A 16,327-nucleotide genomic window follows, 5' to 3' on the forward strand; every position below is an offset into this window, starting at 1 on the left:
CCTTGTAAGGTCTTAACGTCCGCCAAGGACCCACGACGCAGGATATTAAGATAAGATGACCGCCCACAAAGAACCATCTCAGTATCATCATCCTCATCCCCATGTCGTAGAAGACAGACGTATGGACGCTGTGTGTTTCATTCATTCACTGCCCCCACGCTATGTCGTATGTCCCTTTAGTGGTTTACACACTGCGGTTCCAAAACCTAAAGGACTCCAATCTTTTCCTTGGACGGCGGAGTCAAATCGTTTTCTGTGAATGGGGGTTTGGAAGGCTGCCCACACACACACACTCATCCAGCTCTGCCGTAGTACCGCCATATAGCGCACACACACATTAGCATTCTACTACAGCTGGCGGAGAGGGTGTGAATACTAGCAGAGCGCACTCGCTCGTAGCAGCTCTCGTTTCAGCACCACAAGGCTCTCTGTGTGTGTGTGTGTGTGTGTGTGTGTGTGTGTGTGTGTGTGTGTGTGTGTGTGTGTGTGTGTGTGTGTGTGTGTGTGTGTGTGTGTGTGTGTGTGTGTGTGTGTGTGTGTGTGTGTGTTTGCGTGTGTGTGTGTGTGTGTGGCTGTGCGCATGTGTTCCTATTAGTTATGCATGTGTGTGTGTTTAAGTGTTTCTGCGTGTCTTTGTGTGTGTGTGTGTGTGTGTGTGTGTGTGTATGTGTGTGTGTGTGTGTGTGAGGTTGTGCACGTGTGTGTGTGTGTGTGTGTGTGTGTGTGTGTGTGTGTGTGTGTGTGTGTGTGTGTGTGTGTGTGTGTGTGTGTGTGTGTGTGTGTGTGTGTGTGTGTGTGTGTGTTCATATGGTTATGCATGCATGTGTGTCTGTGTGTGTGGGCGTATGGTTGTGCACGTGTGTGTGTATTTGTGTGTGTGGGGGGGGGGGGGGGGGATTTGTCCATATATAATCCGCATGATGAATTCAACAGCTGCATTTGATAATGAGTAAAGTGAGCGGTGTCTTCGGTGCTGTGACGGCTCCCTAATCCCACAATCTGTAACCGAGAGCGAGAAAGAGAGAGTACAGAGCCTCGCTTTCACGTGGGTGACAACCACTTATTATGGCTGACCTGATGACAGGAAGGATTTCTCAGGCTGCTCTGTCGTTATCGTCCGAATAGATTGATAATGTTTCGGGGGTTTTATCTGTTTTTTTTTTCCAACGAGCGAGAAACGCTTATTTTGGGTGTATGTGTGTGTTGACGATGATTCATTCCCATTACAGGTCGGTTCCCGAAATACTTCCCGAATACTAATCATTGATACAAAATACAGAATGAATAATCAGAGTTTTCAAGAATGTCGTAAATCAAAAGCATGACATGCATTCTTCGGCGCATTCCCTGCATAGAGGTCGTAATATAACACTTCATCAGTCACGGCTCGTTCGGTAGAGTCGGCTCGGGCCGCCGGAGAGAATGTGGGAACGCCAGCTATCACTGATGGATTCTCTGAAAAAGATAGAAAGCTGAAGATGAAGCTCCCTCTCCCTCTCAATCTCTAATCCTTGTTCCCCCCCCCCCCTCTCTCTTCTTACATTTTATTGAATCCCTTAGAACCCTGACTTGGTGGCTCCATAGCAATTGATCAGTGCACTTTGCCAACTGAAATGTTATGTATAGATTCTACATTAATTTGCATTACCATATTGGAATTGCTTCTTATTTTCAGTTGAATATACTGGTGGTCAAGTATTGCTTTGATTTATCAAGGGTGGTTTTGAAAGGGACTGCTAGTTAGCCCAGAGTGGCAATGGAGCGAGATAGTGGGAATTTGAAAACAAGGAGCTGTTGCAGATAAGAAATGTGTGCCAATTTACTTAATTAGGTTTCGCTATCCAACGTCAAAAGATAACGACGCACTAATCGATTAAAAATAAACACGATAGGAGGCTGTGAGGGTTACAACGCTAAATAAATAACACAAAAATCGATAGGCGGCAAAAAAATAACAGAATCCTACATTTTACCATTTTCGTTTTATGTCTCAATGATGAACTAAAGCATCGTGAAACACATCGACTCAACCAGCTAAGGAGAGCATTATGGGATATATATTTGAGCAGGGGCTCTGGCTGCTGCTGCAGAATCATGTGGCAGCTTTAATTGCCCACATATCAGATGCTCTCTGCTTTATGTTCAGCCCCTTAGATCTATGTTGCCATGGTTTTCTGCTGTAAAACTCTACTGCTACGGAACAATAAGCCCAGCATACAAATTCATGAAATATGACACGCGTGTGCGCACACAGTGCATTTGCACGGACACACACACACACACAAACACAATCCCCCACACACAAATTCACATTACAGCATTACACTGAACAGGTGAAACCCACTAGCCCTTTTCTAATATAGAATACACATTTACCACCTGTTTTATCTGTTAATGCACAAAGCACAAAAACACGCTAAGATAATACATGCATCCACACAGACTGAAGCCCGTATGGAACAAGAAATCAGGCATTGATGCACCTGTAACTCTCCGTCGCTGCTCCCCATGGGCAATGAATCACCACAGCAACAGATTAATGGAATTGAATTCCTCAAGCATGCCAGTGTGTAAGTGCCGTATCTTTCCTGTGTGTGTGTGTGTGTGTGTATGCGTGTGTGTGTGTGTAGGTGTGTGTATGTGCGCGTGATGTGTGTGTGCGCGTGATGTGTGTGTGCGTGTGCGTGTGCATGTGCGTGTGTGTGTGTGCGTGTGTGTGTGTGTGTGTGTGTGTATGTGTGCGTGATGTGTGTGTGTGTGTTTATGAGTGTGTTTAAGTATATGTGTGCGTGCATGCCTGTTTTCTATGTGTCCTTGGGCATATGCGTCTCTGTGCGCGTGCAAGTGCATACCCATGAGTGTGTACGATGAATTCTCTCCAGGCTGACAGTATTGTGATCGTAATGGATGGGATGCTCATGCGAGACACAGCACCATTTCCTGCTCATGAAGTCATACGTTTGTGTGTATGTATGTGTGTGTGTGTGTGTGTGTGTGTGTGTGTGTGTGTGTGTGTGTGTGTGTGTGTGTGTGTGTGTGTGTTTGTGTGTGTGTGTATGAATGTATGTGTGTGTGTGTGTGTGTGTGTGTGTGTGTGTGTGTGTGTGTGTGTGTGTGTGTGTGTGTGTGTGTGTGTATGTGGGTGCCTGCATGCGCGTGTGTGTGTGTGTGTGTGTGTGTTAGCGTTGGTCAAGGGCCCACTGTTCTGTGCGTTATTATATATATATATATATATATATATATATATATATATATATATATATATATATATATATATATATATATATATATATATATATATATATATATATTTACAAAGATACAATAGACTGGACTTACACAAACAGGGGCGAGTGAACAATTAGGTGAGTCATAGTGACCTAGATCAGCTCAACTTCTCCTGTAAATGTCTGAAAGCCACAAGGACTCTCTCTAGTTAAGTGAATTGCTTTCATTATGCAAATAATTAACCTCTCCCACAAAAAATCCCCTGGTATTCTTACAGTCGGAGATAATGAACAGGGAATCCAACTGGGATGCTTTATCACTGGAGAACACACAAATATATAATCAGGCAACGTAGCAGATGATGGTCACATATAGTGTGCTAAACCACCCACTTACGCCCACATACTCTCCAACCACACCATCTCAGTCATCCATTTGGATAGGCAAATGTCCCATTGCAGGCTGGTGTCCTACACCGGTCTAGTGTCCTACCTAGGGCTAGTGTTCCTCTAACTAGGGCTAGTGTCCTATCTCGAGCTAGTGTTGTACACTGGGCTAGTGTTATTCTAATTAGGGCTGGAGTATTACCGCGATCTAGTGTCCTCCACCGGGCTAGTGTTTATTAGCGCTGTGTCCTGTCTAGTCTAGTGTCTTACAATGGTCAAGTGTCCTACCTAGAGCTAATGTTATTATACTAGTGCTAGTGTTAATCAACTAGGGCTAGTGTTATTATACTAGCGCTAGTGTTAATCAACTAGGGCTAGTGTTATTATACTAGTGCTAGTGTTAATCAACTAGGGCTAGTGTTATTATACTAGTGCTAGCGTTAATCTACTAGGGCTAGTGTTATTATACTAGTGCTAGTGTTAATCTACTAGGGCTAGTGTTATTATACTAGTGCTAATGTTAATCTACTAGGGCTAGTCTTCTTCTTCTAGTGCTAGTGTTATTATACTAGTGCTAGTGTTAATCAACTAGGGCTAGTGTTATTATACTAGTGCTAGTGTTAATCTACTAGGGCTAGTCTTCTTCTTCTAGGGCTAGTGTTACTATACTAGTGCTAGTGTTAATCTACTAGGGCTAGTCTTCTTCTTCTAGGGCTAGTGTTCTTCTTCTAGGGCTAATGTTCTTCTACTAGGGCTAGTGTTCTTCCTAGATCTAGTGTTCTTCTAAAGGGCTAGTGATCTTCTATAGGACTGGTGTTATTATACTAGGGCTCGAGTCATTCTACTAGGGCTGGTGTCACCCTAATAGGGCTGGAGACATTTTACTAGGGCTGGTGTTATTCGACTCGGGGTAGTGTTATTCTACTATGTCTGCGTCCAGAACAATATGGATGGATGGGATGTGTTTTCAAGAAGAGAGGCATAAGCAGAGTCAGAAATAGTCGGGAAGGCTGAAAGAAGAAGAAAAGGAGAAACATTCATTGGCTGCGATTCTGTGGATTCTGCGGATTCTGCTCCCACTGGTCCTGCCCACTCAGCGTATGTCTGCGCTGTTGTTTTATGAGGCCGCTGGGCGGCTGCCTCCAACACTGGCTGCTCTGTTGATAACCACACACTGATCTCTGGTGTTCTGGGAGGGGAAGGGAGAGGGAAGTGAGGAACGAAGGAAGGAAAGGAAGGGTGGAAGGAAAGGAAAGAAGTAAACAAAGAAAGAAAGAACGAACTAGTGAAAAATCTGAAGAACTCCCACTAAAGACAGAAAGCTAGAAGGAAAGAAGAGAAGGAATTAGGGACGGTGTTTATTCCTCTGGAAAGATTGCAGTTTTTTATTTTTGCATTGTTCAGAAAAGAACAGAAGAGAAGGAGAAAAACAAAGAACAGAAGAAAACAGCAGAGAAGTGGAAAATATAAAAACAAGAGAGAGAAGAACAAATTGTGTTTTTCTCGAGCAAAAAAAAAGAAATGATTGCATCATATCTTCCCATCCCAGCAAGTCATGCTCCAGATGATCTCACATAACAACTCACCACAGCCATTGTGCCGGGGCATTAGGGACAGACCTCAGCACACACCAGATTCAAAATGGCACTCAGAGAGGGAAGGTTAGAAACCTTGGGACAGGAGTAGGAGGAGAGGGTAGTTAGAGGTATGTAACACGATCTCCCCTTCTGCAAAATGAGCTCCATCATCATCATCATCATCATCATCATCATCATGTCTTTGAACTCAGCGTATGCGTAAACCAGCATTGTTGCTAACAACCTGTCAGCTGGGAGCTGAACACTAGACCCTTAGCCCTATTATAGTTCCACTATACCTTTCGTTTTTTCAACACTGAGGCGTTGGATACACACACTCGACCTGCCTGTGGTTATGGAAAAAGATACTGACCAAGCCCTTTTTCCACCGTGCCCCCCTCAGGAAGGCCGTGGGGAAATGAGAGAGAGAGGAAAATACAAATATAGATTTTTTCATCCACCTCGCTCCAAGTTTATCAGTAGCTCCTTTCCTCCAAGCCATCTGATCATTGATTATGTGTTTGTAGTGCAGTGTGTGTGTGTGTGTGTGTGTGTGTGTGTGTGTGTGTGTGTGAGTGTGTGTGAGTGTGAGTGTGCGTGTGTGTACGTGTGTGCGTATACGTCTGTGTGTGTATGTGTGTGTAGATTCAATGCAATTACAATTGTCTTTATTCTAGTGTGCATTTTAGTGTGTGTGTGTGTGTGTGTGTGTGTGTGTGCGTGTGTGAATGTGTGTATGTGGGTGAATGTGTGTGTGTGTGTTTGTTTGTGGGTGCGCGCGAGTGTGCGGTTGCATATGTGTCTGTGTGTGTGTGTGTGTGTGTGTGTGTGTGTGTGTGTGTGTGTGTGTGTGTGTGTGCATATGCGTGTGTGCTCCAGACGTTGCACACCAACATGAACACCGTCTGTGCAATGGATTTCTATAAATTATACATGATGGAGTAGAGCTGTCCTGTTTGCATGCCAACAACTGTCTCCTCTTCTGGCTAACAGCTTGGTTCTTCTGTACACATCTTATGCACATGTATATATTACGGCCACCATTTGAACCGTTTGGGCTCTCAATATATCTTTCACACTATTCATATTCAAAATAACTGTAAACATTGCATACGTTTACACACATCACTGTATATGCATGCCCATAGCCAGCTATGAGCATTTTTTAAGAGCTAAATATATTTGAAACGAAATACTGTATCACTCTAAATACTGTGTGTAACCCGAGATGAGTGCATGCTTAATTAAGTTTGGACTTGTTATCTTGTGTCCACTGTGGGTGACACCTGGTGGTCTGTGAGCGAGCCGAACTCAAACCCCCCACCCAAAACAAACCTGTACCCCACCCGTGACCTCCCCATTGTTCAAACCCTCTACGGCCCTGTGTATATTTTGTGTGTTCCTTAACACATACATCAGATAACACAATAGGCCGTAGCTGATGTGAAAACAATGACAACATGTTTGCTTCATGGTTTGCATTACATATTAGAAAATAATTTGACTGCGATGCTGCAGCCTTATACTGTCCCATGGACAGCATTAGCCAGTCAGCTTGCAAGTATGTCAACTAGCCAATCCGTCAGCTGGTCGGTCAGTCATATAGTCAGTCAGTCAGTCAGTCAGTCAGATAGCCACTCCTTCAGATGGTCAGTCAGTCATATAGTCAGTCAGTCAGTCAGTCAGATAGCCACTCCTTCAGATGGTCAGTCAGTCATATAGTCAGTCAGTCAGTCAGTCAGAGAGCCACTCCTTCAGATGGTCAGTCAGTCATATAGTCAGTCAGTCAGTCAGTCAGTCAGAGAGCCACTCCTTCAGATGGTCAGTCAGTCATATAGTCAGTCAGTCAGTCAGTCAGAGAGCCACTCCTTCAGATGGTCAGTCCGTCATATAGTCAGTCATTTAAGTCAGTGATCCAGCCAGTGATCCAGTCAGTGATCCAGGCTGACGGTGAGTCAGGCCGTCCTGCAGTGAGCCAGTCAGAGGCCGCCCCCTCAGGGCGCCACACTGCACATCAAAAGGCCCTGCCCTGGTGACCACAGACACCCAGGCTCCCCTGGACCCTGTGGGCATGAAAGAAAATCCCCTCACCTGAGCCTCCGCATCACACAATCTGTGTGTGTGTGTGTGTGTGTGTGTGTGTGTGTGTGTGTGTGTGTGTGTGTGTGTGTGTGTGTGTGTGTGTGTGTGTGTGTGTGTGTGTGTGTGTGTGTGTGTGTGTGTGTGTGTGTGTCCTTTCCGCTCGACCCCCTACCTCCACCTCCGTCCCACCCCGCCCTATTTATCCAGTGGAGGTAGACAGCTGAGGGGCGGAAGGGTGTGTGTGTGTGTGTGTGTGTGTGTGTGTGTGTGTGTGTGTGTGTGTGTGTGTGTGTGTGTGTGTGTGTGTGTGTGTGTGTGTGTGTGTGTGTGTGTGTGTGTGTGTGAGAGTGTGAGTGTGTGTGTGAGAGTGTGTCAAGGGGTACAGTGTAAATAATGACTGACGGAGACTGAGTGGGCGGAGAGGAGACGAGAAAGTGGGGCGGACAGGATGGGACACAAAGCAACACAGAGACTGGAGGGGCCAAGAGGAGGATAGACTGTATTAATGCATCTGCATAAGACACTGTCCATAAGGCAGAATGTCAATAGATGAGGATGTATGCTGATGTTTACCTCAACTGTCGATAATGTTTACATTTAGTACATACTGCGTTTAGAATTCTGCTACTATTCTTTTATATTTTAACTTTTCAATTTTTGTTAATTTAATTTTGATCACTGTACTGTAATTATACTTAATTATGCTTAAATCTAGCAAAAGTCGCACAAGTATGTATGATTGTATGGTTTGGCTATTATTAGAAGGGTGGTTATCCTGTGTTTTTTCTAATAGATGTCTGTGTATTGTATTTTCTAAGCAGCCAGGTCGAAAAGCATGGTGATGGGCGAGGTGTCGCGGGCCACCGGCCGGCCTGCTTCCCCCAGCCTCCAGGAGGGGGCGCTGAAGGCCGGCTGGCTGAAAAAGCAGCGCAGCATCATGAAAAACTGGCAACTCCGCTGGTTTGTGCTGCGCTCGGACCAACTCTACTTCTACAAGGACGAAGAGGAGACTAAACCACAGGTAGACTATTGCAAAAACAAGACATCAAACAATGCAGGTGAACTGAAACTTACTGAAGCCAGCCAAGACCTGAGCCATTGCTCAAAATGTAGGCACCTTTATAGTTGTTAGTAAGCTACTCTAGTTACTTACGCAGTAAGCAATTTATCATAACAGATGGTGTGTGATTTTCATAATGGCCATCATTCACATATTAATGATACTGAGAAGAAAAGAAAAAGAAAAAGTCACATTATGCAAGTCTGCCAAATTATTCCAGTTGAATCCCATTTTTCTTTAAAATGACCTTAATGTATAACATTTAGGCCTATGTGTATCACGTTGACATAATGAGGGGGCATTATTCATACACGAGTCCATTATTTTCCATTGCTATTGCTTTTTCACTGCATAATAAGCAGCTGGTGATGTTTCTAGTTTCCATCTAAATGCATTCACTTGACTCGACCTTCTGGCTGAACCAGACACGCATTCTCCCTAGCAATCAGCCTCTCCTGACCTTGATACATCAGACCAGGGGGTCTACACCTGTGCTTTTATATTATCAGTTAATAGAGATGAGGGTGGAGGGGGGGGGGCAGTCAATTTGTTGCACAGGCTGCACCATGACTACAAGGGGGATGATGTAATCCAACAAGACAGCATGGCGCCTTGCACCTACAAATACACACACACACACACACACACACACACACACACACACACACACACACACACAAAGACACAAACACACACACACACACGCACACACATTCACGTGAGCATGAAAGGACATACATATCCTCTAAGTGTAATAATCATGTCCTTATAATGGTGTGTGAAATCTCATATCGATTGATGTGTATATTGTGCACGGCTTCCTTTTCCTTCATTCTGACGATCACAGCCTCTCCCTGTCCCTCAAGCACACACACACCCATACACACATGCACAGATAAATGCACATGCACGCACACACACACACACAAAAGCACGCACGCACACACACACGTCTTTGTGAGCATGCACGTGTGTGTACATACTGATGTGTGTCTCAGTTTGTGTTTCTATTCAGCGGTGGACAAATGGTGAGGGAATTTGACGGACAGCCTTTAATCACAGCCTGTCGATTACCCCTCCACTCTGCATTGATTTAGCATCCCTGTCAAAAGGCTGGCTGTGCACATGCATGCACTCATGTATGCATGCATTGCACACAAACACACACACACACACACACACACAGGCACACATATATCCAAACATACACATACACACACACACACACACACACACACACACACACACACACACACACACAAATACATGTACTCGCACAGACACACACAGACACACACTCCCCGGGGTGGGACCAGGGCTTGTGAGCAACTGTCAATCTGCTCCTTTTTCTCTTTTCTTTTGTTTTCATCCATCTTCTTCCTCCTCTAATCAATAGTAGATTTCAGGGGGTCTGAGGACGGGGGAGGGGTAGAGGTGGAGGGGGAGGTGGGGCCATCAAAGCAACCAGCCCCCCTCCCCCTCCACCTCCTACCCACCCACCAGTGTTCTGGGCTAATTGGTGGGGTGGGGTGCTTATGGATGGGGGTCAGCGCTGAAAGAGAGGTCAGGATTCTGTGTAGATTCAAGGCGAATACGCCCAAATAAATATTGAACACCCAAATGCATTTCACTAAATGAAACCTCCACAAAAAATAGATTCAAATCCACAATCCACCGAATAACACAAGAGTGGAATGATAGACAGGATCCAGTCTCCAAAGGACAGGTCAGGAAATCATCCATAGTGTAATGAATAGTCTATTCTCTCTCGCTATAACCTAAAGGACCCATCCCTACAATCTGCTATTTCCACACGATCTAAGGACTGTAGGTGCAGCCGGGTGGACCAATGAGAGACCGTGTTGAGCTGTGTCTCGGGGTTGCACTGCGGGTTGCGTTTCCTTGTTCTTCCTGCGTCGGTTCCCGCTCCGTTGCGCGCTACACCCGGCGTTATATTACGATCACACCGCCCCCTGGGGAGCCTCGTCTTTCCGCATGGCTCCTGCCCTCGGGCCTTTGCTCCATCCGTCCACCACACACACACACACACACACACACTCACACACACACACCCAACCCCGGCACCATCCCATTTGTTGCCATGGTGACTAATGCATGCGTCAGCTCGGCCTTCTGGTTGCCGGGGCCAATTTGGCGAGGAGGAGTCTCTGTTCTTCCCCCCCCCCTCCTCCGCCCCGTTTGATGTTGTGTGCCAGCCTGCACTGAGCCCAGTCTGGTAGAGGGAGCCAAGGCCAACACGCACACACACACACACAGACACACACACACACACACACACAATCAAACACACACATACGCACACGCACGGCCACATACGCACACGCACTCATAGACACACAAACACACACAAACACATTTATACAGACACGCAAACACACACGCACACACATTTACACAAACACACACACCCACAGGCTCCTGCTGGGAGGAGAGGAAATATATTCTGGTCATTTAGGGCTGAGCTCCGGTGCAGAAGATGTTTATAGATAAATATGTATGCATGGACCTGGTGGTCTGGGAAGGGGGAAAGGGAGAAAGGCATGGGAAGAAGAAAGAGTCGACCTAAATGTCATCCCCCGACCTGCTCTGTATCAAATGTATCTCTAAGTTGCTTTGACTTCAAACGTCTGCTTTGAGAGGGAATAAGTATGGAAGGAAGGGCCTTATCGGAGCCTCGAAAGGGGCTTGATTTCTCTCTTATAACCAAATGAACATCCCCTCATGCTTTGCCTTCTCCTGCAGGGCTCCATACCTCTCCAAGGCTGCCTGGTGAACGAGCTCTCGGCCAATCCGGACGAACCAGGAAGACATGTTTTTGAAATTGTACCAGGTGAGAGGTCCCCTACTTACAAATAAACAGTAAACAAGGAGGGCTTCTGTCTCTGAATAACAATGATTTAACTTTAACATAAAAATGATTCATTGACATCGCTTGAGGGATGTATCCGTTATGGTGATTTTCACCAAGAAAACAGCAGCTCCACCGTTAACTTGTATTTGTTAAATGCCTCTGTGATTCGTTGCCGTATGCATCACACTGGTGAAGCAGTCAATGCAGATCTGCTGTCAATACGTCCTTGCCTTCAATTCCTCAATCCATTTCCTCATCATATTTATTAGTCTACAAAGCAATTTCAACCTCATATCCATGAGGTTAAAACCGCCAGTTGTTCTGCTTCTGGCCACCAGGGACTGCTGTTGCCCAGCAATCAGATTCAGGCACGTCGTGGCCACACTGGTGCCTTATGTTTCTGTTGTCGTTCGTTTGTCACATCTCGGTCCACATGACAGCGCTGAGGGGGAAGGGACAACCAAGCCAACCAACAAATACTAGATGACCTATTGCTGTCATTTAAGTGGAAAAATCAATGACCTGAGGATATACAGAGAAAAAGATGGTCGATCCATCATTTCCGCTGACCTATTCCTGTAGATCTCAGGGCCAGTTAGGTTAGGCGTGGTCGGGTGGGTTGGTGTAGGGCAGGGGGTCTGTGGCGTGACTCTATGTGTCCACAGCCATCATTCGTTGTCTCGCTGTAGACAAACTGGCCTCAGATTGATTTACCCTTTCAAGGTCTTACTTAATCAATAAGGGCATTTGTTCATTTTCTGATGTTTCTGCCAGGGTTTTGTTTGTGTGTGAGTGTGAGTGTGAGTGTGAGTGTGTGTGTGTGTGTGTGTGTGTGTGTGTGTGTGTGTGTGTGTGTGCGTGTGTGTGTGTGTATGTGTGTCTGTATGTATGTGTGTTTGTGGGTATGTGTTTGTGTGTGTGGGGGTTGTGTGTGTGTGTGTGAGTTTGTGCATGTGTCTGCGTGTGTCTGTGTGTATCTGTGTGTGTGGGTGGGTGTGTTATTCCTCGGCAGCATGATATCCAACACTCTTATGAATTTATGAACCGTTTAACAAAACTGTGTCGCCGCAGGGCAACTGGTTGAAAAATGTAATCAGATGGTCCGTCAATCATCCTGGTTGGTGTCACACAGCATCCACCCCTTCCTCAGTCCATCAGTCCATACATCGGAGGCGTGTTTGCGTTGTGGACACCCTCCATCTCACCCCAACCAGCCAACCATCCACCCCCACATCCACCCTCCCAAGTGTTTAAAATGGGCTAGAGTGCCTCTGGGGGGTCCTTGTGTGGTCAATTTATGACCAGGCCACAAAGCATAGAGGTGCCATCTCCCAATCAGGCTGGGGGGCCGGAGGGCAGCCCAGCAGGAGCCAGGAGGAGGACAGGAGGAGGACAGGAGGAGGACAGGAGGAGGACAGGAGGAGGTGGGAGGAGGACAGGAGGAGGTGGGAGGAGGACAGGAGGAGGTGGGAGGAGGACAGGAGGAGGTGGGAGGAGGTGGGAGGAGGACAGGAGGAGGTGGGAGGAGGACAGGAGGAGGAGGTGGGAGGAGGAGGTGGGAGGAGGTGGGAGGAGGACAGGAGGAGGACAGGAGGAGGACAGGAGGAGGACAGGAGGAGGTGGGAGGAGGACAGGAGGAGGTGGGAGGAGGAGGTGGGAGGAGGTGGGAGGACAGGAGGAGGACAGGAGGAGGACAGGAGGAGGTGGGAGGAGGACAGGAGGAGGTGGGAGGAGGTGGGAGGAGGTGGGAGGACAGGAGGAGGACAGGAGGAGGACAGGAGGAGGTGGGAGGAGGTGGGAGGACAGGGGAGAAGCCAGACAAAATGGAGCAAAGACACCCAGAAGCGGTATGAAACAGGGTTCTCCTAGAGGGGGGGGGTGATGGAGGGGATAGGGGTTGTTCTGAAGGACACGGTGCTGGTGACAGGAGAGGGAGGCGGTGGAGGTCTGTGGGTTAAGGTTAACGTTTGACTCCGAGCCCAGAGCTTCTGGGTATGGATGCTCAAGAGATTCAAGATCAATAATGTTTTATGAATGCTTGGTGAGATATTTATGGAGACCACTCTGGGATTCTCCGATAGTCGGCACATTAAAACTCCCCTTCAGCGTTCTCAGAGAGTGGACCCGGTACGCGATAACTACTCGTCTTGAGAAAGCAGTCTGATCATCGTTATAAAACCCTAATTTATTACCTATGTCTGGGTGCCTCAGACGAGTCGTCTTTTTACTGCTAACTGTCAGGGTAATGCCCCTCCCTCTCTGGTCTCTCCCTCCCTCCTCCCTCCCTCCCTCTCTGCTCCCCCCCCCCCCCCCCCCATCATTCAGTTGGGTTGCTTTTCACGCCACCTGTGATTGACAGACAAGAAGGACCCCCCTTATCAGAAAAGCCCCGGGGGAGTTCTTAAACCTATATTGCCTTTAACGGAAGCAGTCACAGTAAACCGAAGCGGATATTTTCACAGCACATTTCGCTCAGTAATAGCTGACAGATGGCTGTGCCATTTCTAACTAATTACACTCAGAGTATAGCCGTTAAATCTTAAGCGCCTTTAAATGATCCATATTGGATTGGAGGGTCTTTAAGTGAAAATCTTTGGATATCCATCTTATCCTTCAAAAAGGGCCTGAGAGCAATATGCCAAGTTGGACTAATCAAAGCCAACTCAAGTCATGTGCTTGAGTTTCTATTGAGGTAGGCATTAATCCTTGTTGCTTTTTGGCATATATATAGAATGGGAGAGTAATCTGCAAACTTTTCCGAGGGCCAACTGAATACCGCTAAGCTGTCTTTTGTGTTAGCAAAGTGCCATTAATCCACCTGGGAAACAACAGTAGAGCCCTGTCCCTATTCCTTCCCTACACCCGCCGACTACACACTACCTCTCCGTGTTGAGCGCTTCGACGTAGCATAGGATGACAATGACAAATGACAATTAGGTGTAGCGGTATTGCCCTTTGTGCCCTCCAGATGGCTCTACGTACTGTGTGAATGCCCTGGCTCCACTAGGAGTAGAATGAGTTTCCCAGAATGCATTTCGACTTCTGATATAAACCATGGTCGCCAAAGTGGGGACCACTAATTGAATATTTTAGCAATAACGTTGTCCCCAAAAAAGTAATCAGTTGGAATGTTTTAGTCTAATGCATAAAAAACCGGAAATATTTGAGGTTACAATGTACGAAAAATGCCCACTACAAGCGCTTTACAAGATTGAGTCTATCACATTTTGTAGTCTTTCTTTTAATCTGTTTCATACGGAGCGGCATCAACCTCCAGGAGGGCTTTCAAGCGGAGTCAGAGGGCTTAGGGGAAGAAATAGCACAGGGTTTTAGAGAAATGTACACACATACACATCTGTGCAGCAAAAGTGCCTGTGCAAATATTACCACTTAAGCCAACTCATTATTTTGAAGTAGATGTTTGCACAAACACACACACACACACACACACACACACACACACACACACGCACACACACACACACACACACACACACACACACACACACACACACACACACACACACACACACACACACACACACACACACACACACACACACACACACACACAAATACACATCGTGCGTCTCTGGACCACTCACCCCACTCACAACAACAAACACAGTGTCGGGGCCCCGGTTCTCGGCCCCGGGGCCAACTCTGCACGGAATGACATCATGTGTGAGTACACTGTGTGTTACCATGGAGATAATACCCTGGTGCTGATACGGGTGGCCAACCTGAGAGACATATTTGTCTCATTCATTCAGTCATTTAGAGAACAAAGTGATGACAATCAGAGCATATAATCAACATTTTTGCATCTATGAAAAATTCTTAGTTGCTCGACCAGGTTTCGAACAAAACAGCTGAACATGTTGGGTTTTCCTCTGTGGTGGGCGATTCTCCTGATTTAACATTTAACCTGTATAGACGTAGTATGCACCACTGCTATGAGTGAGTGTTTTTAGGAGATTTGTATACCCCTAGTGACTCCATTACAGGGAATGCATAAGATATGGACGCATGCTGATGCTGAAGACATCTTGTGCATGAAATGTGAAGATGGTTTCTGGCGAGATCCAAGCTAAAAACATTTGGTATTTATCGGACAACAGCTGCTACATAAACAGTAGTTTGATGCACACACACAAACACACACAAACACATACTGAAAGAGATACGTAAACATCTACAAGATTAAGACTGTGGTCTGTCTCAAACCATCAACAACGCACAGCAAGGTTAGTCAAACAACCGAGGAAAACAAAACAAAGTAAAGAAAATCCCTGCTGACTTGAATCCTCGGCCAAACAAATGGACAGAAATCCTTCAGGAAGTAAAGATTGAGAGTAAGTGTGTGAGAGAGACAGAGACAGAGAGAGAGAGAGAGAGAGAGAGAGAGAGAGAGAGAGAGAGAGAGAGAGAGAGAGAGAGAGAGAGAGAGAGAGAGGGGGGGGGAGAGAGAGAGTGTGAGAGAGAGGGGGAGAGAGAGGGGGAGAGAGAGAGAGTGAGAGAGAGGGTGAGCTCTCACACTCCAGAGGTATTTGTGTCTCCCCAGGGGAGCTGAGGAGAAAGACTTGCTGCCCATGTGGATTAAAAAGGATAAAGAAGCATGGATGAATGAATGGACAAATTAATGAATGAATGAACCGCGGTGAACCAGAAGGGAACCGGCAACCGGCTGACAAACTCGTTGTGCAGGGTCTAGCTCGGGACGATTGGGATAATGGCTCGTTAGCTAACCGCTCGCTTCTCGCTGTACCACCTGAGACCTATGGAGATCACTTAAAAGGAACTTCCTGCTCGTGGAGGAACACGCGTCATGGCTCAGCATTAGCCCCTCAAACACAGTGCCAAGCTAGGGCCCCGGCCCCTCCGGCCCTCCGGGGCCCCTGGTCCATAGCAATGGGGCTCGCCTGCTGCAAACCAGGGAGACTGAAGAAAGAGCACCTTGAAGGTAACCAGAGAACATCCACGATTAACCTCTGTCTGGTCTCAGGCTTTGATTTATGGGTAACACTTACATTAATAGGGTATATTATTATATATTAGTACATTAATTAACCATGCATTGACATAAGTCACAAAAAATATAAGCATTAATAGTTAACTAATG

The 16,327-nt window shown here is 46.5% G+C and overlaps 1 protein-coding gene across 2 annotated transcripts in view; it reads left to right on the forward strand.

Annotated features, from left to right (window-relative positions):
- arhgap22b (Rho GTPase activating protein 22b) overlaps window positions 1-16,327 on the forward strand; it is a 30,073-nt gene that overhangs the window by 1,098 nt on the left and 12,648 nt on the right. Inside the window, exons 2-3 of one of the 2 annotated variants that reach the window (XM_030339747.1) lie at window positions 8,092-8,294; window positions 11,097-11,184. In XM_030339747.1, coding sequence (XP_030195607.1) covers window positions 8,092-8,294; window positions 11,097-11,184 — 291 coding nt within the window. The remainder of the gene's footprint in view (window positions 1-8,091; window positions 8,295-11,096; window positions 11,185-16,327) is intronic. The other variant, XM_030339748.1, reaches the window with a different exon arrangement.

Source organism: Gadus morhua, chromosome 18 (assembly GCF_902167405.1).
Source record: "Gadus morhua chromosome 18, gadMor3.0, whole genome shotgun sequence".
In the NCBI taxonomy this organism is placed as follows: domain Eukaryota; kingdom Metazoa; phylum Chordata; class Actinopteri; order Gadiformes; family Gadidae; genus Gadus; species Gadus morhua.